This window comes from Cygnus atratus, chromosome 4 (assembly GCF_013377495.2).
Source record: "Cygnus atratus isolate AKBS03 ecotype Queensland, Australia chromosome 4, CAtr_DNAZoo_HiC_assembly, whole genome shotgun sequence".
Taxonomy (NCBI): Eukaryota; Metazoa; Chordata; class Aves; order Anseriformes; family Anatidae; genus Cygnus; species Cygnus atratus.
In genome coordinates this window covers 75,814,880-75,837,761 of record NC_066365.1, presented here as the reverse complement: position 1 = coordinate 75,837,761, position 22,882 = coordinate 75,814,880, and the positions used below count along the sequence as shown (strand labels likewise).

Genomic DNA, 22,882 nt, shown 5'->3' with positions numbered 1-22,882 from the left:
AGAGGAGGGCAGCAAAGCTAGTAAAAGGGCTGGGAGGCATGTCCTGTGGGGAGAGGCTGAGGACACTGGGTTTGTTAAGCCTGGAGTAAAGGAGGTTGAGGGGTGACCTTGTTACTCTCTGCAACTCCCTGGGGAGGGGAAGCACATAGGGAGATGCTGGAAACCAAAGGCAGGACGCACGGGAGTTGCTCTGGGGAGGGTCAGGCTGGATATTCGGTAAAAACTCTTTACTGTGAGGGTGGTCAGACGCTGGCACAGGCTTCCTGGAGGGGTGGTTGGTGCCCAGCGCCTATCAGTGTTCAAGAGGCATTTGGATGCTGCCCTCATTAATACGATCTAACTTTTGGGTAGCCCTGCAGTGGTCAGGCAGTTGGACTTGATCTCTGTGGGCCTCTTCCAACTGATCTGCTCTACTGTGCTCTAAGATGATGGAGGGAAAATGTGCAACTTCAGAATCCATTAGCATTCTGTAAGAGTGCCTTGTGTGTCCCTTGTTTCTTTTGTCAGATATACCTTCGCAACCTTGGCATTGATCAGTCACCTGGAACTATACTGACTCCGTTTGTACCCCGAGGACCCATCAGGGAAGTTGAATTTTCCCCTTCAGAGCTCAGAACACTGAAGGACTCCACTGACACACTGGCGAGGACCCAGCAGCCCCAAGGTACGTGGGAGGGGAAGGCCTTGTGATGTGCAAACCTTAGAGAATAGAACTTCAGATATACCCGTGAAGTTATTCGTGGCCTGGCAGTGTCAAGTATGTTTCTTCTCCTGTGATGCTCTTCATCATTCATACAATTTGATCTTCATATGATTTGATCTCAAATGTGAGATATTTGAACTGGAAAAATAAGCATTAAAACCGTTGGAAGCATACCTTTTCACCAAGAAATTCTGGCTATGTGGCATCTTCTAGGCAGTGTGGTGTCAGTGTATCTTTTTCTCTTTTCATAGGATTTCTTATGAAGCAAATGCTTTGTATCTAAAGGTTAAAGAAGTGTTACAAAACTTTTTATTTCTGTGAGAGTAGTAAGTGTTGGTTTATTTTTCTTCCCGAGGCTTCCTTGGCTTGTTCAGTGTGACAAAAAGTCGTACACACTTTAAAGCTGACCTGATCAGTTCATGAATCAGTCTATCTCAACATAAAAAATGTATGGATAACGACCTTAATAAGTGTTGACTCATTTCTACATGAAGAACAATGTGTTCAGTTAGGGTTAAGAAGTCACCTGTCTACTGGACAGTGGCATGCCCATGTAGTATCTCATTTAAATGTTAAAGTTTGTATTTTCCTTAGCACATTCTCTTTTGGTATTTGCATCTTGTACTCAGTGGGGAAGAGCGGATCTGCAGCCTCTTCACAAGTACCTGTCTAACCCTTTGGGTATCTGAGACTTTCAAGTGTCTTGTGCTGACCTGCATTTCTGACAAGAAGAGATTAAATGCATCTTTTTCTTAAGCCTGTTGGGCTTGCTTGTTTTCTCTTTTTTCCTTCTGTAAACATTATGGGACACTTGGCAACTGAAACACTTGGCAGTAGGTACAGGGGCAATGTTGTCTGGGCTAAGTGTACTTGAAAATGTCAGTGGTTGGGGCATGAAACAAAATTGTGTTTGAAACAAACAAAATGGACTGGATGATCCTTGTGGGTCCCTTCCAAATCGGGATGTTCTATGATTGTAAAATTCCTGTTGGTAGGCATACTAGGGAGCTGGCTTTTCGCAGTTGTGTGTACTTGCCAGCGTGGATTTAAGAACACCATTTGCATTTAAGTTCATTTCTGTAAAGCAATTAGACGTTACATAACCAAATGCTAAATGTAATGCCAAATGTGCATCCTGTCTGCTTTTGGACTTTTCCAACCACTAGTGGGAAACAAGCTTATCTGTTGTATTTTGGAAATACTGTCCCATAGCACTTGTTTCTTGCAGGGATACTTTTATAATCCAAGTATTCATTTGGATGTAGTGTCACCACTATGTCACTTATCTAAGAACAATTATTTTAAAAGTACAATAACCATTTATTTAAGTGCAAGTTGTTTAAGTCAATTTCTGTAGTTTCTTTGATATTTATCCAAAATGGTTTAACAGATTTCTTCCAGTAGACAATTCTCATGGAAGCGGTAGGCCAAGTCTCATTCTAAAAACACTTTTCCTGAACGTCTTCCAGTATTTGTAATTATTTTCTTCCTGTACAAGAAGGGAAGAATTAGTCCCTCTAGTATAAGAAAAAAGTAGTCTTTACTGATTTGGCAGTTTCCCAGAGTCCCAAACTTAAAGAATCTTCTCTTTCTTTGTAGGTGAACTGCTGGCAGCAGTTGAAGTTACACAAACAAGTTTCAACTCTGGCACTTCCACTGTCAGCATTTCTATACCAACGAATTCAGCTGTTGGCTCCGATGTTCTGTCACCTAGTGAACTCTCTCCCAACTTCTCAAGATCTTTTGGAGACAAACCCGTGAGTCTGTGCAGCGTGTCGTGCCACCAAGCGGAGATAAGTGCTCCGCTTTCCACACAGCAGGAGGCAGAACATTCATCTGTCTCCAGAGTAGCTGAACCAAACCAGCACCTGCAGACTGTTTCACCTGACTGCCATTCTGACAGAGAGAGTCCCATGCTGGCTGCAAAACGTGTTCAGGATCTGCTAGTTAAAAATGAGTTGAAAGATGTGAGTAGCAGCTCACAGAGATGGACTACCAGTTCCTTGGCTGGAGTTAAAGGTGAAATAGAAGTTGAGAGAGGATCACAAACTTCGAGTATAGGTAGTGAGAGAAATAAGGGTCAGGAAAGTGATTCTGAGATTGGATCTGGTGCATTGCAAGAAATATGTAAGCTTTTGGCAGAGGCAGAGGTTATAGCTGGCAGCTGGTGTGACCCTGTCTTTTCTGCTGCCTCTTCTAGAGAAACTGGTGAGTCTTCCCCAGTGCTGATTAAAAAGGAGGATGGCCCAAAAGATTCTGGGTTGGAGAAAGACAGTGTCCTTTGGTTTCAGAAGATACTGTCACAGGATGAGACTATGACCCAAAGAAGTATGCAAGAAGAGGGATCGGTAATAAAGCCTCTGGATTCTCACAAAGACAATTTAAGATGGGAAAGTTCTTCTGATGTCAATTTGCGTAGCAGTGAAGAGATGATAAAGGAGATGACCAAAGAGTTTAGGATGGGGAAATCTGTAGGAAGGTCGGAGCCAGAAGGCTGCAGCAGTGTAACTACAGACAGAAATCAACCTGGTTTCGTGGCTGTTGCACAAAGCAATGCAAGTAGTGAACTCAGCACTGAAAGAATTTCAGGGTTGGGGAATCCTTCTTCATCTGAGCCTCATGGCAGTGCTGCCAATGTTCCAGGAAGCTTCCAGAGCTTGTTGTCTAAAGCTAGTGTAGCTGGAAGCAAGGCAGGAGGTATGCAAGAGAGTGATGGCAGTAGCAGTGGAGATTCGCTTGCTGCCCGTGTCAAAAACCTTCTGAGGAATCCATCTTCAGTGCCTCTAGACAGCATCACTGATGTCGCAGGAGGCTTCCAGAGCATGTTGTCGAAAGCTAGTGTAGCTGGAAGCAAGGCAGGAGGCATGCAAGAGAGCGATGGCAGTAGCAGTGGAGATTCACTTGCTGCCCATGTCAAAAGCCTGCTGAGGAATCCTCCTTCAGAGCCTCTAGGCAGCATCACTGATGTCCCAGGAGGCTTCCAGAGCATGTTGTCGAAAGCGAGTGTAGCTGGAAGCAAGGCAGGAGGCATGCAAGAGGGCGATGGCAGTAGCAGTGGAGACTCGCTGGCAGCCCGTGTCAAAAGCCTTCTGAGAAGTGGATCACCTGCAGTCCATGCGACACAAATTCTGAGTGGTGCGGATGAAGAGGAGAGGAAAGCACGAGGTAATGAAATAGCTCAGTTGTGTTTTAGCAAGTGTTATATCAGAATGGCAAACCTTTAATTTAGGTATATGTTTACGGGATTGCTTTGAAGTGCTTTTGAAATGAAGGGATATGGGCACAGGAGGACCTCTGAGGTTGTCTGAGTCTTTTCCACTGGTTTTAAAGGTTCATGCCACATATGACATTATGTTGCTGATTATCACGTACCACATTATGTTGCTTATGATAAGCTTTAATGGGACAAGGCTTAACGTTCAATGTCTTTGTCTCCTTATGTAGGATGATAGAATTATACTTCACCAGTTTGGTTACTTCTTTTGCCTAAATTGTTACTGTGGTTTTGTCCACATAGCTATTAGAAATGTGCTAGTTTAAGTACTTGGGAAGGGATTGTGTAAGAGTGTTGGCTTGAGCCTGAGGCTGTAAAGATGTCAGAACCAGGCAGTTGGTTCTGGATCCATTTTTCCAAACAAATCCTCAAAAGGTCCATTTTGACTCATATTCCTGGTCAGTCTGTCCAGGAGTGTGTTTCATATATTCGAACCACTGTATTTGATACTAATCTTTGTTTCCTTTGTTGGGGTAGTTAAAAATGCATAGCGTAGTTATGATTTTAAATTATAAAACTGTTGCTATATATGATGAGCAAAAAAGAAAAGGAATTAGCTTTCTGTATTATGTCCCTTGTGTGTAGCATGGGTGAAGCTAAAGCTGGCCAGCCGATCTCAGGAATCTGTGTCAGACTTGAATGAAGAGGACCGACAAAGAATAGAGGAGATAAAGGCGGAGCTGCTTCTGAGTGCCAAGAAATCTGGACTAGCCAAGGTACAAAAGAGAAACAGCTGCTCTGGAATTCTGTTTTCCCTTCCAGCATACAGTGATGAATTATATTTCTGATGTTTTTGAAGACTGGTGGATAGACAGGGAGAGGGATGCAGATGAATGAGAACTCGAGTTAGTGGATAAGCTTGTTTCTTCTTTGGGCATGGCTTAGTCAGGACCAGCTGTAGCACATCCTGTTTTTTTCTCCTGTTTTTTCTTTTTCCCAGCTGATAGTTGGATATCTTAGGGGTGGTACTAATACATAACTGAAGATGCTCTGAAGGAAGGTGTCATGATCTTTAAGGTCCATCCCAACCCAAACCATTCTATGATTGTAAGGTATGAAGCAGAGAGACATGGTCATCTATGATGTGATGGGAGAAATGCACACAGCTCGTGATCTCATTAGGTTTAATGAGCTCTGCTTTTCACAGAACATTTGCACATGTTGACAAATATCTTGTAAACTCCTCCTTTTGGGGAGGAAGGATATTGTACAAGATGACTGGACATGAGATAATGCTGTCTTACGTCAAGCTTTTAGTGGCTGTCTGTGTGTCCCAAGGTAGGCCACTGTTCTTAGAGGGTATTTTAAGCAAAAGAATAAACTGGAAAAACGTGGAGGTGTTTGTGTAAGATGAGTAGTGGATGGATGATCTTTTCATGCAGTGAAGGATAGAATGTACTGAGTTACTGGAAGAGAGACTGGATAATCATGCAGAACTGAAGATAATAGGGGCAGTTTCTGAGGAGAATATAGAAACGTTACATGTGGAAATGCAGTCATTACCTGTCCTTAATCTGGTGTTCCAGACAACCATAGAATCACAGAATGGTTTGGGTTGGAAGGGACCTTAAAGATCACCCAGTTCCAACCCCTTACCATGGGCAGGGACACCTCCCACCAGACCAGGTTGCTCAAAGCCCCATCCAGCCTGGCCTTGAACACTTCCAAGGATGGGACAAATGTCTTTAGCTTTAGTTAGTCTTTTTTTTTCTTTTTCTTTTTTTTCTGCAGACTGACTGCATGCCAGGAAAAGCAGTAGTTTAGGGTAGGGGGAGAATATGATTCATGTGTAGCCCATATTTGCGTTTACAGTTTCTTTGTCAAGAGCAGTGTTGGTAATAGAGATATCAGCTTCAAAAAAGCATCAGACCAAACTTCAGTTACTCAGGTATTGATGTAATCTTAGAGCCTGAAAAAAGAAAAAGGAAAATAACTTTAACAATTCTATGTGCTTTTGGAATTTCAGACAAGAGACTCTTCCCACTTAAAAATAAAAATAAATAAATAAATAAACCCACAAATGTCTGCTTCAGTCTGCTCATCAAAAACTAGAGGCTCTGGAGCTATTTTCTTGAGCTTTTAATTCTTGCTAGGTCACAGCTTTGTCCCTAATACTGACTTGTTACAGTTTGGAACCAAATAGTTCTACCTTTATGAGACTTAGTGTTGGCTATGAATTGTTTTGTCCCAATGTAGAATAAGAAAAAAAAAATACCATTGTTTTGTAAGCCAAGACTCCAAGAAATTACTTTTGGCTTAACTACAACACTTTCTGCTTTGATCTTGGAAGCATTTTTACTCTACAATAGCTTTAATTGGAGATCAAAAGTAGTTTCGAATTTGCAGAATGAAGGTAGATGCTTTTTTTTTTTCTTTTTTTGTTATACTTGAGAGAAATGTTTGTTTCCCTCCAAGGAAAACAATGTCACTGAAAAATCCAGATTGTTGAAAATAAAACTATTTAACTGAAAAAAATGCAGCCAGTTTTATTGCTGACAAAATAATCTACTATAAATTTAATGGAAACCGTTCTGTAAAATACTTCCTGAATTTACAGAGCGAAGCTGGCAATGTGTTGACTCAAAAAGAACAGCAAAATGATTATGAAAAGATATTTTCCTTCTCCTAAACTTTAAAGATTATGAATGGCAAACTGTTCCTAGCACTCACGCAAACAATTCTTTCATCAGATCGTCATTTTTATTTAGTGCTTCTGATGCAGGCTTATGACAAATATTCTTTTTTAGAAAGTTTATATGCTGCCTCTCATTTTTTATAGGTGAAAACTCAAGAAATGTACCGCTGTGATATTTTATTGTTTCTAGCAGGAAAGATGTGAAGCTTGTCTACTAAAAAGAAAATGCAAGTAAAGAGCAGGACAATTTGGGAGAGTTCTTTTCAGGGATCATCTGAGTATTGTTCCGTTTTACGTTTGGGATAGCGTCTGATCGATTGCTGTTTGTCATTTGCGGTGTGTTAAATAACAGATGCTCTAAAAAAGAAAAAGCGTAAGGGTTTCTCAAGTTCTAGTTAAGCTGAGTGTTTTAAGGAGGTGATTGGGACATACGCAAACGAACAGGCTTCAAACATGTATTGAAGTGCTCAGCTGAATACTGCCCCCAGAAAGGAGCATTCTATATAAAAATGACATTTGATTTTGAAGATGCATTTCTAATAGCAAGCAACGCTTATGACTGTAACTCAGAATCTGAATTGTTTTCTTTGCTTTCGCTTCTGTAAAACTGACAAACCCTGCCCTGTGCATCTGTTTTCTGTGCACTTAATTGGTGGCGTCCTCCTGTCCATTTTATAGCTCTTCCATTATACATAAGGTGAGAAATAGTTTACTCATGTGCTTATAAACACTAAATCTTGGCAGGGCTGTTTAGGGATAGATGGCAAACATGGGACTTACACAGCTTATTTCTTAAACTTCATACTGACTCCATTTCCAGTCGACTCTTCCTAAGGGTCTTAACTGGTTCTTCAAGGAAAGGGAAGGTGCAAGGCACTGGGCTTCTTCAGGAGAGTATCACAGGAGGCCCAGTCTGTGGAATTATTAACTGAATGTTGTATGAAGGGGCCTAGGAAATGTTAAACTTTAGGTTGTATGGAGGTAAACCTCGTGGCACTTATCCTAAGTGTCACTTTGGGTAATTTCTATATCTGTAACCAGATGGGAAAATCTGAAGACTTGTAGGTGCTGTTCTGCTCCAGGTGTGTTGTCTTTCAAATTTAACCTTCTTCCTGTGCCTTTTGCATATGTGCATTTCTTTCTGTGCCCCCTCGTTTGTGCTGAGGGGATTCGAGATGATGTTGGATGTAAGAGAATTTCAACATACTAACCCCATGATTTCTTTCCATCTAAATTTAGGGTCTTATTACTCCACCTATATTCATGGGGATGCGAAGTAGTTATCACTTGATTTACCTAAGAGTATTCTCCCTTTGCATTCTGTATTCTTCCACTATATACTGTATTTTTCCACTCCTTGTTCTCACTTGCTTTTTCAGGAAGTTCACTGAGTTGTAGCTATAAATTTGCACTGCATTCTCTTGTGGATCATATGCCGTACAGATCTTTTTTGGAAAGATGACACATAACAAGCACAATAAAACATGTGAAAGGCTTGGGAAGATGAGTTTATAGCAACTTCTGTGCTTGCTTTCAGTAGGAGTTGCTGCATTCAGGCGGTTGAACTGGTACATGGCTCAGGGAAGAGATGGGCTCAGGAGCAGCCCTGCCCTGGCACAGAAGTGCCCTGTGTCCTTGCACACTTCTACACCCCCTTATTGTCCCTCCCAGCCACAGGAAATGCAGGGACTCAAACTAATGCACTTCCTTGGAATAGGTAAGGCCACAGGAAAGTACTGCTTTGGAAGAGTAATCCTAGACTTGGAAGAATAATCCTAAGAAGAGTAATCCTAGCCTTTCAGATGCGCTACTGCACTCCAGGGATTTTGATGTCAATTTTGGATGCTGATGAAACTGTTTGTCTTGTCTTGCTGTTCCCAGCTAACCACGATTGCCCCTGACGCTAAACCAATCTGTCAGAAAGAGATGGGCTGGAATAATGGAAGAGGGAGCTGCTGTCTAGCATGGCGTGTGAAACGTGGGTTGGTATTTTGCGTCAGGAGGGGGAATAAGAGTATGATACCAGGTTTAGTTCAAACCTAATTAAGTGAGAAGAATCTCTGTGGATAAAGTCACTCTGGAATTGCAACAGCTACTTGTAAAAAACAGTGTTTCCTTTGTTTTGTTACTGCCCTTACTGAAGGTGCCCTCCCTGCAGCTGAGCAGTTAGCAGATCAGGTGAGCAGTTGCCTTAGTTTGCTTCAGGGCAAAGTCTGTTGCAGGTTTTGATCAACACTGACAGGAAAAAAAATAATACCGTGAATGGTAACATAAGTTTTTCTCAATTATACTTGCAAGAATTTATCTTTGTGCTCTTAGATGAACAGGTTTTCCACATGCATCTGGGAGTGTGGTGTTTTATTCACTTGCTTGTAGTGTGATCATGAGGTATTTGCATTTCTTTTCTTCCAAACTGCCTTCTTACACCAGTCAGGTAAGTTGCTGCAAAGATGAGCTGCCAGCATTTTGCAGCTTCTGCTGTAATGAGAAAAGCCTTAAAAACACAGGTCCTGCCACAGAGAGAGGATCACATTTTATTTGTCCATCTGGTTGATCTCTGTAAGTCCCTGCAGATGATGAATGTTCCTTGCTAGAGTCTGAGCTTTGTAATGAGATTTAAAGCCTATTCAAACTTCACTGATATATTTAGACACGTTTATTTGTGTTGTTTGGCAAGTACCGAGAGCCACTTGTTGAACCCTTTATACCTTCTCTCTCTGTATGGTATATTTAATGGTTTGTCTGCAAAAGGTGTAGAGAACTCAGATTTCATTTTGAGATGCCAGAAGGCGGCACAGGTTCCTTAGAAAGCAGGGGCTGTAACTGAGGAGCACCCCCTGGGAATTGTCCCATTAACTGCTGCGTCAGTTTTCTGCCTCATTAACAGGTGCTGAAAGGCAACACCGTCTGAGGAGGAGAGTATGTAAAGGGTAGGGTGCGGGTTTTTTGACTGATTCTACTGTTGGGCTATAGCCTGTGTTGCTTTAATTTTATTTACTTACTACAGTAGTTTGCTGTTGATTGTTGATGGTGGAGCTGTTTGGCTGGTGGCATTGGACCTTGAGGTGCAGGAGAATATGAAGTAATGAAGGCAGGAGAATAGGCTGCAAACGGTTTGTAAAATTGGGCAAGAAAACCAGGAAGAAAGTTAAAGTTATTAGTTTCAGTTTCTTAAATGACCATAAGCAAATAACTTAAGACTCAGAATTTTATACTGCTGTGTAAAATACATGACAGAGTTGCCTGAAAGTGGGTAACCAAATAGTAGAGTCCTAAACGTAGTGGCTGTGATAGAGGGGTGTGATATGGATGTGAGACAATTTTCATGGTCAGACAAAGATGTAAACGTAATTTAGCCCAAAATTTATGAACAAGGACAACTGACAGTGGACATCCTTGGTTTTTGGGTGGATTAGTGTCTTACCTATTGCTAGGATTTCCTTATGCTGTTTGCAGTATCTAGCAGTTTCAGCAGCTTTCAGAAAGAGGGGAAAAAAAAGTATTTGTGGTAAATGTGTCTGTTTTGATGGGAGAATGAAAATGATCTGTGCCTGAAAATTGGGAAGTTTTTACAAGTTATCATTTGCCTTAAAGAGTAAATGAAGGGTCTGATTGTTTTCAGTCATATTTTAATTACTGTCAGCAGTGGGTGGTGACCATAAAAAGGTTTATTGTAGGTCTTGTCTGGGAAGTTGGCATGCTTTTTTTTAAAGGAAAACAAAAATATCAATTATGGAAAATTAAAGCTTTTCTAATTAAATATTTTCTCATGCTTTCTATAGAACATCTCTCTTTTTAAAGAACATTTCTTCTTGCCTTGTCATTGAATTTCTTTGACTTTAGTTCTGCTTCATGAATGCTAGAATCAAACAGCTCAAGTGCGAGGGAAAACATTTAATGTAAAAGTTCTACTTTATATTGTGATAGTTATGCCATAGAAAAATGTCAGATTCCAGAGCATCCCTGTAACCCTAAAATGTCACAACATAGTGCTTTGCTTGCGTGGAGTTTGCTTGGACTCTGCTCCAAACGAAAATATTTTTAGCTGCCTGCTATAACTGATTTCGTGGAGGTTGCCAGCATTTAACATCATGCACTTGGTTAAGGCTTGAGCACTTGTAATTGGAAGTTAACGTGGGGGGTTCTGCATTGTGTTTTGTTTTTCCATGGAGCTATTAAGGGACACCTTTCATCAGAAACTTAAAAGATCACAGGTAGTTAAGCTTGTGTGTAAAATCTCCGTCCTTGGAGGTCTATGAAATTTGATGAGGCAAGTCCCTCAGCAAGCTGTTGGGATGTTGAATTTATCCTGCTTTGAGCAGATCAGACTGGAGACCTCCGGTGGTCTCTTCTGACCTAAGTGTTTCTGTGATTGTGTATCTAACTGGTTATCTTTTTAACGATTAAAATAGCACTGAAATTACAAAGCTATAGTGGTGTATGTGTGTGTCTAAATCACTTTGAACTTAATGAACAAATATGCATTCCAAAGGTAGTCATTTTTCCTAGTACATTTTGAAGTAGGTTTATGGTAAGTGTTCAACTGTGTACGAAAAAAGCTCATAAAAAGGTAGAAAGTTTTGATGTTATAACAAGCGTCAGAGCTGACATCTGTAATACAACTTTATATCTTACAAAACTAAAAGGTTCTAACTCTGTTAGGATAATTAAGTTGCAAATACTTCTCAACATCACTCCACTCACTGGTAAACAAAAATAAAACTGTTAGCTAATTTGCTAGCACTTAAAATAAAACAAATTTTTAATTAGTTGCATAAAAAAATGAGTTCCAGAGAAAGCGTGTGCTCATTTGTAATTACAGACTCTTGATTACTGATAGCACTGCTCTTTCTCTGAATTCTGAAATCCTGATGTTGGTGAGGACAGAAAGCCGTCCCCATAACCTATATCAATTCTTCTGTGTTTTTCAGGGTGCACGGAGTTGCAGTTTGGAAGCTGCTTCTGGCTATGGCTGTAATCAGGAACAGGACATAGACTACTTCAAAGCTTTGAGTGACAAAAGATTTCATGCTGACAGCCAAACACAAGCCTCCAGGACTAAGGAGCTTTTAGAGTCGAGCTTACAACAATTCGTGCCTTTATACAGAGCTAATCCTCCTGATCATGGCCTTCTGAAGGATACACCCTTTAAATCTCCGATCTGCAGCCAACATCAGCCAGTTGCAAGTAGTCATTCTGCTGGCATCGTTGGACTTCACTCACCATTGCAGAAGGAACGGGACAGATGTGTGGTGAGGTCTGCAGCTGCTTCTGCTGTGCAAACAGAAGTCCATTTACCAGCTCAGAAAAAGCTGTCTTTTCCAAAGTGTTCCGAAGAGATGTCTAAGCAAATTACCTCTATCACCTTTTCATCCCGAAAACGTTTTCCGTCGCCTCTGACTTCCATGGCACTCAGTGGCAGTCTTAGTGGAGATGGTCTCGATAGGTTAATGCCTTTGGAGGTTGGTTCTGCTAGCGCTGAGGAACGCAACATTGGCAAGCAACATTGGGAAAGATCTAAGGCTTGTCCTCCTTCAAGTCCAGTTCTCGCTGGCTCACGGTCTAATGAGATGGCATTTACTGCTGACAGAGCCAGGTTTCATCATGTCTCTGCTGGCAGTGACAGAGCTGGAGCTTATCAAGAAACAGACTGTTTGTCAGATCAGGATTCTGTAAGCATCCGTGCTGATGAGAGACAGACCCTTAGTGCAAAAAATTCTGACATTCTGTCTCAAGATGTGACTGAATCGGGCAGGCATAGTGCCAGAATCCTCGGGCTAGACTCTGCTGCAAGATTCAGTCAAGGTACGAATGGGCTTTCTGAACCCTGTTCTGTAAACTCTGATCAGCAGGAGAAGAGCAGCCCGCCTGGCCACGTCCAGTTGTGTGAGAGCTTAGAGGATTCCCATCCAGCCATACAAACTGATTTGCTGAAGGGCCAAGTTAAGCTGTTGGAAGAAGAGCAACGTCCTTCTGATGCAGTGCCTCTCATTCAGAAAGAGGCTTCCGGAGAGCAAATCGGTGCGTCTTGCCATTCATCTCCAGATGAGGTTTTAACCACCATGTCTGTGTCTCCTGCATCACCAATTAAGAAAGTGCTGTCTTGTGTCCACATAACTCTTTCCCCAAAATGTAATAACTCAGAGCTGCACAGGGACTTGAATACTGCAAATGAGATGAGACTGGGGGATAAACCTGAAGTTAATACCCTACCAGAGCCTTTAAAAACTCCAGAAACTTTGTTAGAAGCTGTATCTAAATTACCAACTGCTGCCCTTATTCCAGAAGATCAGAGAGGTTCATCTTTCCCCATGCCAGTGTCTTCGGCAGATCACTGCCTGGTGCTTTCCTCTGTTCCAAGCACAGCAGCCCAAGAGCTGCCTCCGCAAGGCAGTGAGAGCCTGCAGGCCGTGGGTTCAGGGGGATGTGATCTGAAGAATATCTGCAACTCCATAGTTCCTGCAGAAACTGGGAAAAGTACCTCTGATGCCACCACCCAGATAACGACAGAAAGTCCTGAAAAGACAACCTTTTCAGCAGAAATTTATGTTAATTCACAAGACAGTGAAAATACTACCCATCAGTCATCTCTCCAGAAAATACGTGAATTTCCCCAAAATACAACTTCATCTCTTAACAAAATTTCCTCTTTCCCGAGGCAGGGTGGTGAGCAAATCAGTGTCTTATATGTAGTCTTCCATCTGTTCAAGTTTGAGGTATTTATGGGTAGTAAAAACAAAACCGCAGCTTTTTTGTGGAAGTAACGTTTTTGAGATAATTCTAATATTGATATTTACAGTTCATATGAAATGAACCCTTACACTTGGGATTTACAGTCTTGTTGGTAGGGAGCTGTATCAAGACAGTTGTGGTTCAGTTCAAGTGTATCTGGAACCACATTTGTTGGAGACAGGCTTGGTTCAAGAAAAAATTCTGGTTTTGTTTCTGGGTAATTTGATTTGGTTCACTGCTTACAGCTTAAAAAAGATTAGTGGTTGGATGAAAACTAAGAAAAATGTGCCCATTGCTATTTTAGAATGAAATACATAGAATAAAAGAGTGTGCAGGGCTTTTTAAAGCTTGACGGAGGAATATGGATGTTGCAGTGTGGTTTCCCACACTGATGTTTTGTACTACAAAAACTGTAGTTCTTGTACTATTTTCCTGTGCTCTGGACTTTGTATCTCTCTTGTCAAGGTGTTTAAAATAGTGTAGTTGAGAACAGATTACTTCATTACATCAGAGTGCGAAATATGCCAGCTGTTCTCTTCACTATTAAAAGTCAGCTAATGTTTTGGTCCAGACATTTGTGTGTGTTCTGTTATAACAGCACACTGTGTTTATTGACTCAAGAGACAGATATCGATGCTCATTGTAAATGATTTCATTAACCGTGGGTCAATGGAGGCTCTGTGGATATATGAGTTGTATTTTTATTTTTTAAGCCAGCATTTGTCACCCTAGTCACAAATTTAATAATTTAATATTGATCTTTGAGGAAAACCATTGGCAAGTAAGCCATCTTTTCTATTTAATTGACAGTCAGTCTTCTAACCCATGGGTAGGTATTCATTAGATACTTAATAATTGCAATTTATTTTCCTAAAGAATATGCTGTTTCTCGAGATTTACTGCAATGACCACCTTCTGTCTCCTTGCATCCTGATCTGTTGCTTTTATCTTCAGCTGCATTAAAGGATTAAATCCTGACTTCTGTTAATTGCTGTGCTTTCCATCCCTGCAGATCAGCCGTTACTGCTGCCGTATAAACCTTCTGGAAGTAGTGGGATGTATTATGTTCCTTATCTCAGAGCAGGATCCAAAATTTCTCCAGTTGGATCAGAAGCTAGCGTTAAGAGCTCTCACTCAGGTACTTATTTGGCTTAGATCTTCCAATGTGAGATCATGGTTTTAGTTTATGGGTCAAAATACATCTATTTTGCACGCAGAATTATCTCAGTTTAGCTCAGAACTCTTCTGTCCTGCTAGTTTAGAGGAAGTGTGCTGATTTTAATAGAAAAATGTCTTTGTTCACATTCATGCCACTTTATAACACAAAGATATATGAGTCCTGACTTAAGGTTATGGTTTCAATGTCTCTGATGAAAAGGATGTTCTCATTCTGTTAGCAGTGAAGAGAAACAAGGCTGAATTAGAGCTTGATAATTCTTTACTTTTCTCTGGGAGTTACTGTTTAGTTTGGGCTCTTTCATATCTCTGCCAGTTCTCCTTCCTTATAGTTCCTTTCTTTCTGTATTTTTCGTATTTTTCTCTCATTTTTTTTTAATTTGCTGTGTGCGCATTCTGAAATACCAGGAAATACCGCATGCATTTCTGATAGTAGCTTTCTCAGTATTGAATGTCTTTCCTCCATTTTCGAGGATTCCAGTATAGAAAATTCCTATAAACATTGCAATTTGTAACTGTGTTTTAAAATACAAACTAACCTCTTACCACCCCATCCGCCTATCTCTCAGTAAAAATCATTTCTTGTTTAGTAGAGAAAAGGATGATCTAGGATTAATCATCTTGTGCTTTTTTAAGTTCTCTTCTATGTGTAAAGAACACATCACTTAAACTTTGTAGGTCTTACTTTCATGTTGTTTTCAGCCAGAGCTTTTTGGCATCCAAAGTTATTTGTAGACAAAATTAATATTATAAGGATGTCCAGTTCCTATCAGATGTGCCCCAGGGGAGTAGGTTGGTACAACAGCGACAGTAAGTGCACAGGTTAGTCACTGTAGCCCCAAGCTGTGCTTGCAATTATTTGTGTCCCTGCTCATTGCCTCCTTCCAGTCTGCCTCTTGTAGTATGGTCAGAATGAGAGAAACAAATGTGATGCAAGTCTTGTTTTCTAAAAATATGCTAGATACAAAAATTCAGCATGCATATGAGACAGTGCAAGGTTCTAGAAAATGCACAGCGGAGTTAAAAACAAATAAACAAACAAACAATCCCCCCCAACAAACTAACAACAACAACAACCCAACCAAACAGTAGTTTTTAAACGGGTTGCTGGGATTCTTAGCTCCCGAGTTGTAGCTGAAGGAAACTAAGTAAGTCTGCTGAATGTAGCCAGATGGTGTTGACAAGGATGATAAATCAGTTAGGGGCCATTTTAGGTTTCTAACATTAGGACACAGAGATACAATACCAAGAACTATGCTGCTGTTGTCTTGAATTCCTGTTTAGAGGTTATACAGACCTACTCTTGTCTTCTAGCTGTTCTCCATGGCTATTCTGAGCTCAGAAAATAGGCATTTACATCAGTCAGTGAAAACGTGTGGAATTTAATTTGAATCGGAGGGAGTCTGAAGTCCTGTGTCTGGCTTCCTAGCAGACTTGTCTAATGCTAATTTTCTTGTGTTCTTTTCTGCTCATTAGTAGAAGAGGTAAGTTTATCTGTGTCTCACGGAAGAACATTGTCACCAAAGTTTGTGGAAAACAATCCTGCAGTGCCTGCTGCCTATTAGTCATTAGATCTGCTCTCTAGGGATCATGATTGCTGGTTTCTGAATGTACTGGTACTGATACTTGGATAACAGGCTTTCTTTCAGACATCTTTGTTGTGAAATTTGTCTCTCTTCTTCGTGTTTCCACCTTTTACTCGTAATTACTGCCCTTTCTTTCTGCAGGATCAAATGATGCTCTTCCCTCAAGGTTTCCAGAAAATGTGCTTGGTTTCAGAGATGATAATCCTCCAGACAGTACGGCTATCAAGCATAAAGATGGAATGTACGCTAAGAGGGCGAAGCCCAAGCTAGCCTGGGCTGAGGAACAAATGATACCCCTAGAGGCTGCCCCAGGTAGTTATGGTGGTGTTTTTGTTTTTTTTTAAAAAAAAAAAAGTATTTATATACATATATATGTACACACATACATGTATTTTAACACATGTGAATGAAATCACATCAAAAGAACTCAGTTTTAGGATCCATGGTGTTTGGTCTTGTGCTACTGCTTATACTCTGCCTGAAGATGCTAAATCTGACTCTTTTTTTCTGTTCTTCATCTCTCTGCTTCTCCCTGACTGCCGAAATACTTAGAATCGTAGAATCATTTAGGTTGGAAAAGACATCTAAGCTCATCTGGTCCAGCCTTTAACCTAGTACTGCGAAACATGGACATTTCTATTTGCTAGGATTCCAGTAGCTGCAGTGCTTATTAGGGCCTTTGTAAGATTATTTTTCTTTTTTAAGGCACTCTGTTAAGTTTGTGAAGTGCAAAGCTTTCTCTTAAGTATGGAAAGGATGCAAATGTAGAAAATAATAGAAATAAAAGCACATGGGATGGCTCAGTATATTGGGCAGGAGCTTTGTTCCTTCCCACAGATACACTGGTATCTTGTGATGTCATGTAAAGTATCTCTGTAATGCTGGTATTTAACTGAGTTTTAATTTGATTTGACTGATGTCCTTCTTCCTCACCATCCAAGAAGGTTAATGGAGGAGTTCCTGAGGGATGAAGGTCAGGGTTTATACTACAGCAGCCGACTTTAAGGCAATCTTGCATTGTTGGAATGCCAACAAAATGAAACGACACTGAGCTAACTAACGGTTTCACACTGTATCTCATGACAGTAGCTAAAATTAGTCCTGATGGACACTCCTTGTGTACAAAACCTCATGCTGCCGTTTTGAGTGTCTGATAAACTTCCTCACGTATGAGGAAGGATGAGGATTTTTGTTCAGTTCGGGAATTGCATCTTGTTCCTGGGCAGAAGTAACTCTAAACAGAAAACGGTGGTGTGGTTGCCATCTCTCCTAGATACAGCTCTGAATTCATCAGGGCAGGTGTTTATCACAGAGTACATGTGCTAAGTTAAACAGAATGAGCAAATTGCAAGAAGGTAATGTAACTATGGATACTAATATTGGGTGGGACCAGAACCATGTGAACAGCATAACGGATGCCGAATGACAGGGTTCCTGCTCTTATAGGCAGAGTCCCGTACAGTATTCTAGGGAGCCCATTTATTTTTCGTAATACCATGTAAACTCACCATATGAAGGTGTTTAATAGAATATGTTTTTGGAATGCATTCCATTAAATAGAATAATCATACTTCAGTATGATTATTTTTGTTGTTTTAAGCAGAGAGCTCGATATGCCTGGGATAAGGTCACCCCTTAGAGCTGCGCTGATGTATCGATAGCGATTCCTGCTGATGACTTCAGTTCTTCCATTTAGAAGGGATTTTCTTTTGAAGTGAAGCTTTTTTCTCCAGAATGGAGATTACATTATTGATATTTCCAGAAGATAATTTAAAATATTTCTGTAAGACGCTTAATGTCATTATTTTATATTTGCTTTTTTGATAAACGTGCATAGGATCAATAGTTGAATTACTGCAACAAAGACAACATTCTCTTAACCTATTTATTTGAACAGAAGAAATAATTCTCTGAGCACTTTTAAAATGCAAGGATACAGAAAAGAGGAATAACTTTTTTTTTTTAAAAAAAAAAAAAGCTTTTCTTTTTTTGCTGGGGGTAACTCAAAACAGAAGATGAATCTTGGGTCACAGTGTTAGAATTGAAGAAAGACTGCATGTATAGAAGTGAGCTTTCCAAACAAGAACCTGCAGTAAGAAACAAAATGCTGCGCTGGAGCAGAGAACCATTTATGCTGTCTGTCTGAATAGCCTGGGTAAAAATGAAAGGGGAGCACAACTGTTAATATAAAATTAACTAAAGGTATTTTTCTGTAGGAATGATGGCCTAAAGACACAGGCAGGAAAAGAACTAAGTAGAAATAATCTTTTGTTAAAACAGTACAGTTGAAAGCTTAATAAGCAAGCTTTCTGAAAGAGAACTTGCATGTTTAAAATCTTCTCTGACTCTTTCAACTGTATTTTTAGCAGGCCTAATAAAAGATTACCTCTACCCACAGAGCTTGTCTAGAGCTTAAAATTCTGCAAGTTATTTATTTTTTTAAAAAAGTTTCTCTGTATAAACAGCTTTATTTTTTGTCTGTTTGCATTCCTTCCGTTTTGTTGGTAACTTTTTTTTGTAAAATACAGAAGTAACAAAAATTCTGCATAGTATTCCCAAGCCTAATCTCATTAGCCAGGAGGATGTGGAGGAATGTTCCTACATAGGTACATAAATGTTGACCTTGTATGCAAACACAAATTCCTCTCATTTCAGAGTTAGTGAGACTGGGTGTGCTGTTCCTGATCTTAACATGACACTGAAATGTTTCTGTGATGAGACAGGGAAGGGAAGATATGCAAGGAAACAAGTGATTGAATAAAAGTAAAATTTATGAAGCCTGTGTTAACAGGATAAAATGACATAATTTTATCATAACTCTTTCTGTGCTTGTCTTGCATCACTATTTCCCATGAGGAATTGAGGTTTTATAAAACCCTAGCCTGTGATTCATGATGAGGCAGGTAGGCTTTTCCTCCTTTGGGTGGGGAGAGGCTTGGTTGTGGGACTTAATACCTCTTTTGCTGAAACAGCAGCAAATTTTTTCTTAAAAAAAAAAAAAAAAAGAAACCAAAAAAAACCAGTCCTTCGTTACAATTGCAGAAGGAGAGAAATGAGAAGATAGCTTAAAACAACAAAACATTTTGGGGGAGAATGTTGAAAAGCTAGGGAAAACTAATTTGAGTATTTGAGGACTTGAGAAGTCCTTCTGGCACTAGGATCTGTAGTTCCTGCTTTCTTCCTTTATGGATCCTTGACTATATGATTGTATAACTCAGTCCGTTGTACAAAGAACATAATATGAAACATTTTTACTTTTTATTTTTTATGGTTTTTACAGTCTATTAAAATGGCTTTAAAGTTGTCTTTGGAGTATTTTTCTGCTAGTATGTGCTGCATGCATACCTAATGTGTGTCTATTAAAAATGAGTTAATAGTTGTATTCCTGCATATAGTGCTCTGTAATTTCAAGTAGTAGCATATTCTTGGGGGATTTCACTGCTACTTTGAGCTAAAATGTGTTATTTGAGCTTGAATAAAAAGCAGAGCTAGGTCTTGATATACTATCAGAAATGTTTCCAGGAGCTATACAGGAGGTGGTATTGGTTGTCTTGTATATAGTGCTTTTCTGAGTTAAGAGGTAATATTCAGGCATAGCCCTAGGGGGACATTTGTACTCCCTGGGCATTTGTCTGAAAGGCAAAATGAGCTGTGGCTTCCTGTCATGAGTTTCCATAAATGTAAGTTTTCCAATAATATAAATTTGTCCAAATTTTGATCTCTGTAATTACATGCAGCATATCTAGATTCTTCCTTCAGATTCAGTTGGATCCAGCATTCTCTTGGGTTCCAGATTGCAAATGATAGAAAATACTACTTATGTACTTTTTAATAATGCTAAAACTTCATTCCTAAGTGAGTTGCGTTTTGGGAATGGGAGAGTTGAGATGAAAATCACCCTGTTTCAGATTTGCTGGTTTTTATTTGCTTCCTTGTAAATGAACAGCAACAAAAAAAGGGTTTTCTTCTGTTGTAGAACACGCGGATCGTTTAAAGTCTGTGAAAACCACTCACTCGGTCTTCAGGTCTGCCCAGTTCTACCTTCATCATCCCATGTCCATGCGTGAGAGCTCCTTCCAGTCGAACAGCGAGCTCTCGGAGGACGGTTCTGGTGTTGGACGCGCTAGACCTGCCTCAGGTGCTGTCTTCCAGAACCAGAAGAATTCACATCGCCATAAACGTGTTTTCTCTGCCCGTCATAAGAACGATGGTGAAAACGAGTTCTTCCCACTCGCTGCAGAAGCAGATTACAGCAAGAACGAGGATCTAAATGTTGGTACGTCTCCAGAGAGTGAAATGTCTGGAAAGGAGCTGCTTCAACACGGCAGAAGAGACGCAGAACAAAAGGCAGCTAGAAGTTACCCTTTAACCTGTAGCCAAACAACTTGTCTTCGTGAGAATGTGGAGAAAGACCTGCCGCTGAGACAGAGAACCCACTCCACCAGTAGCTTGGATGACCTCTGGGTTAAGTTTCTGGAGCGCCAGAAGAGATACCAGCACCATGATTTTAGGGGTAACGGTGAGCTCTCCCTCGTTGAGCGCCTCGATCGATTGGCCAGGGTCCTTCAGAATCCCATTAAGCATACACTAATACCAGCAAAATCAGGAAAGAATGTTTTTGAGAGAAAATACAAGATAAGAGAGCAGAAGAAAGTAAGGCTGCCAGAAAAGAGCATGTCTGAAAGTACTTCAGAGCCTCATGCAGCATGTGTTGAAGAAAGGCCATTTATCAACCATGATGAAAATAGCTTTGTTGAGCTTAGGAAAAGTAGGTCAGAAGAGAAAATGATCTGCCACATGAATAAAATTTTGGAGCACCAGCAGTACTTGGAAACTCCTAGTGATACTTCCTCAGAGAGCGGGCTTAGTAAAGATCATTGCACCACAATAAGTTCTACCATCTCTGAATCAGATGGGGTAACCCAAACAGAGCTGGAAACTGTTGCTCAGACTGAGGTGAGTAGTTCCATTTCCACCATCGACACCGCCAGGCTCATCAGGGCTTTTGGGCATGAAAGAGTGCGGGTGTCACCAAGACTTTCCCAGCTTTATTGCACCATCAACCAGCAGAAGAGTCGCTCTGAAAAGTGGGACAAGGGAAGCAGCAAAGCAGTGGGCGTAGAATATCCCAAGGTTACTGCTGAGAAACACCGGAAACGGAAAGAGACCCAGGTATGTGATCAGTTAGACCAAAAGATAATTTTAGCTAATTTTTACAGGCACTCTTAAACTACTGTACAGCAATAAAGTCTCTGTTGTTACTTGGAGAATCACTTAAAACACACAGTGGTAAGCTTCTATCTTTGGTAGCTCAAAAGGAAGACAGTCTCTTTTGCCTCTCCAGGAGTAAGGAGGAGCTCAGAATACCTTAAAACATCAATCCTGCTTCCTTTCTTTCTGTTCTTCTGTGTCTTTTTTCCTCTTCCTTTATTTGCCTGGGAGGTAGTCTTGGGAAACAAGATGCTGCTCTGTCTTATTTCTAGTTACCTGCAGGTTCTGTGCTTTTTGCAGTCCTGGTAGAAAGTTCAGGTTGCAGCTTTTGACTGAATATTGCTACCTAAGTATATCTGGGCAACAATAAATACTGTTTAATAAAAAGGATCAAAGGATTTATATGAATTTTATTATTGTTTGTCTATCTTAAATATTGGAATTTAATCAACATCTGAGTGTTGGCTGGTTGTAAGTTTCTGTATTTGGCAGTTTAGGCATATTAAAAGAAAGCATTTGGCCTGAGAGTTCTAGACAAAAACTCTGGAGTAAAGCTGTTATGAAGCTGAGAATCATTCTGATGACTTCAGCTGAATTTGTACGTGGTCTCCTGCAGGAGAAATGAAAATTAATTTCCTGAAAGGCGGCCATGGTATGGATTTGATGATTATAGAAAGAAATAAGAGTTCTGGGGTTCTGTAATATACATTAATGCTGAAAAGTACAGGAACAAGTAGGAAATATTTCTTCTTTGGTGGAAGAAAGTGATAGTGTTATTTTTAATAATGGGTTTTAGAGAAACAAGTTTTTCTTAATACAACCGACTAAATTTGTCTGTCAAGTTACTGAATGCAAGTCTGGGAAGAAAGACTTCCAAGAATTGTTTTAAAATATTTTTATTAATATTATGAAATAAAACAGTCAAACTTTGCAACATTAACACCATTAATCAGCACGCTGACTGTCTAAATATCAAATTAGGATCCAACATGCTGTGCCATGGTTGTAGCGTTGGGAAGTTTGTAGAATCACAGAATAGGTTGGGTTGGGAAGGACCATAAAGATCATCTAATTCCAGCCCCCTGCCATAGACAGGGACCCCTCCCACCAGACCAGCTTGCTCAAAGCCCCATCCAGCCTGGCCTTGGGCACTGCCAGGGATGAGGCATGATGATTTTATTCCTTATTCTGTTTGTAAGGCTAATCCTTCAATGTCTATTTAGACCTTAAAAACAACCTGTAGTCTACTTGACTTTGAAAATCACCTATGAGATAGATAACAGAATCCAGTAATACTTACATGAGAATAAAGACTCACTGTTCTCAGTGCTTGGTGTTGCATTGAATCCATATGGCTCTTAGAAAGTGGTAACTTTTATCTCGTGATGTGCTCTGTGCGTGTGAATGTATAACCAACATACAAAGAGATGATTGACCTGCCTCAAGTAAGGATGAGAGAAAATCAATGGCAGAATGTTAACTTCATTGTAAAATCCAAATGCTGGTAATTTCCATGATACTTGGCAGAACAGAAATCAAGATCTTTTTTGTTTTTAGTTGGAAAT

The 22,882-nt window shown here is 40.2% G+C and overlaps 1 protein-coding gene across 1 annotated transcript in view; it reads left to right on the top strand.

Moving 5' to 3' along the window:
• Positions 1–3,402: 3,402 nt before the first annotated feature.
• Positions 3,403–22,882, top strand: part of ALMS1 (ALMS1 centrosome and basal body associated protein) — a 36,317-nt gene continuing 16,837 nt past the window's right edge. The window contains exons 1-6 of the mRNA XM_035547138.2: positions 3,403–3,868; positions 4,563–4,693; positions 11,544–12,633; positions 14,357–14,482; positions 16,248–16,418; positions 20,083–21,278. Of these exons, the coding sequence (XP_035403031.2) occupies positions 3,403–3,868; positions 4,563–4,693; positions 11,544–12,633; positions 14,357–14,482; positions 16,248–16,418; positions 20,083–21,278 (3,180 nt within the window). The remainder of the gene's footprint in view (positions 3,869–4,562; positions 4,694–11,543; positions 12,634–14,356; positions 14,483–16,247; positions 16,419–20,082; positions 21,279–22,882) is intronic.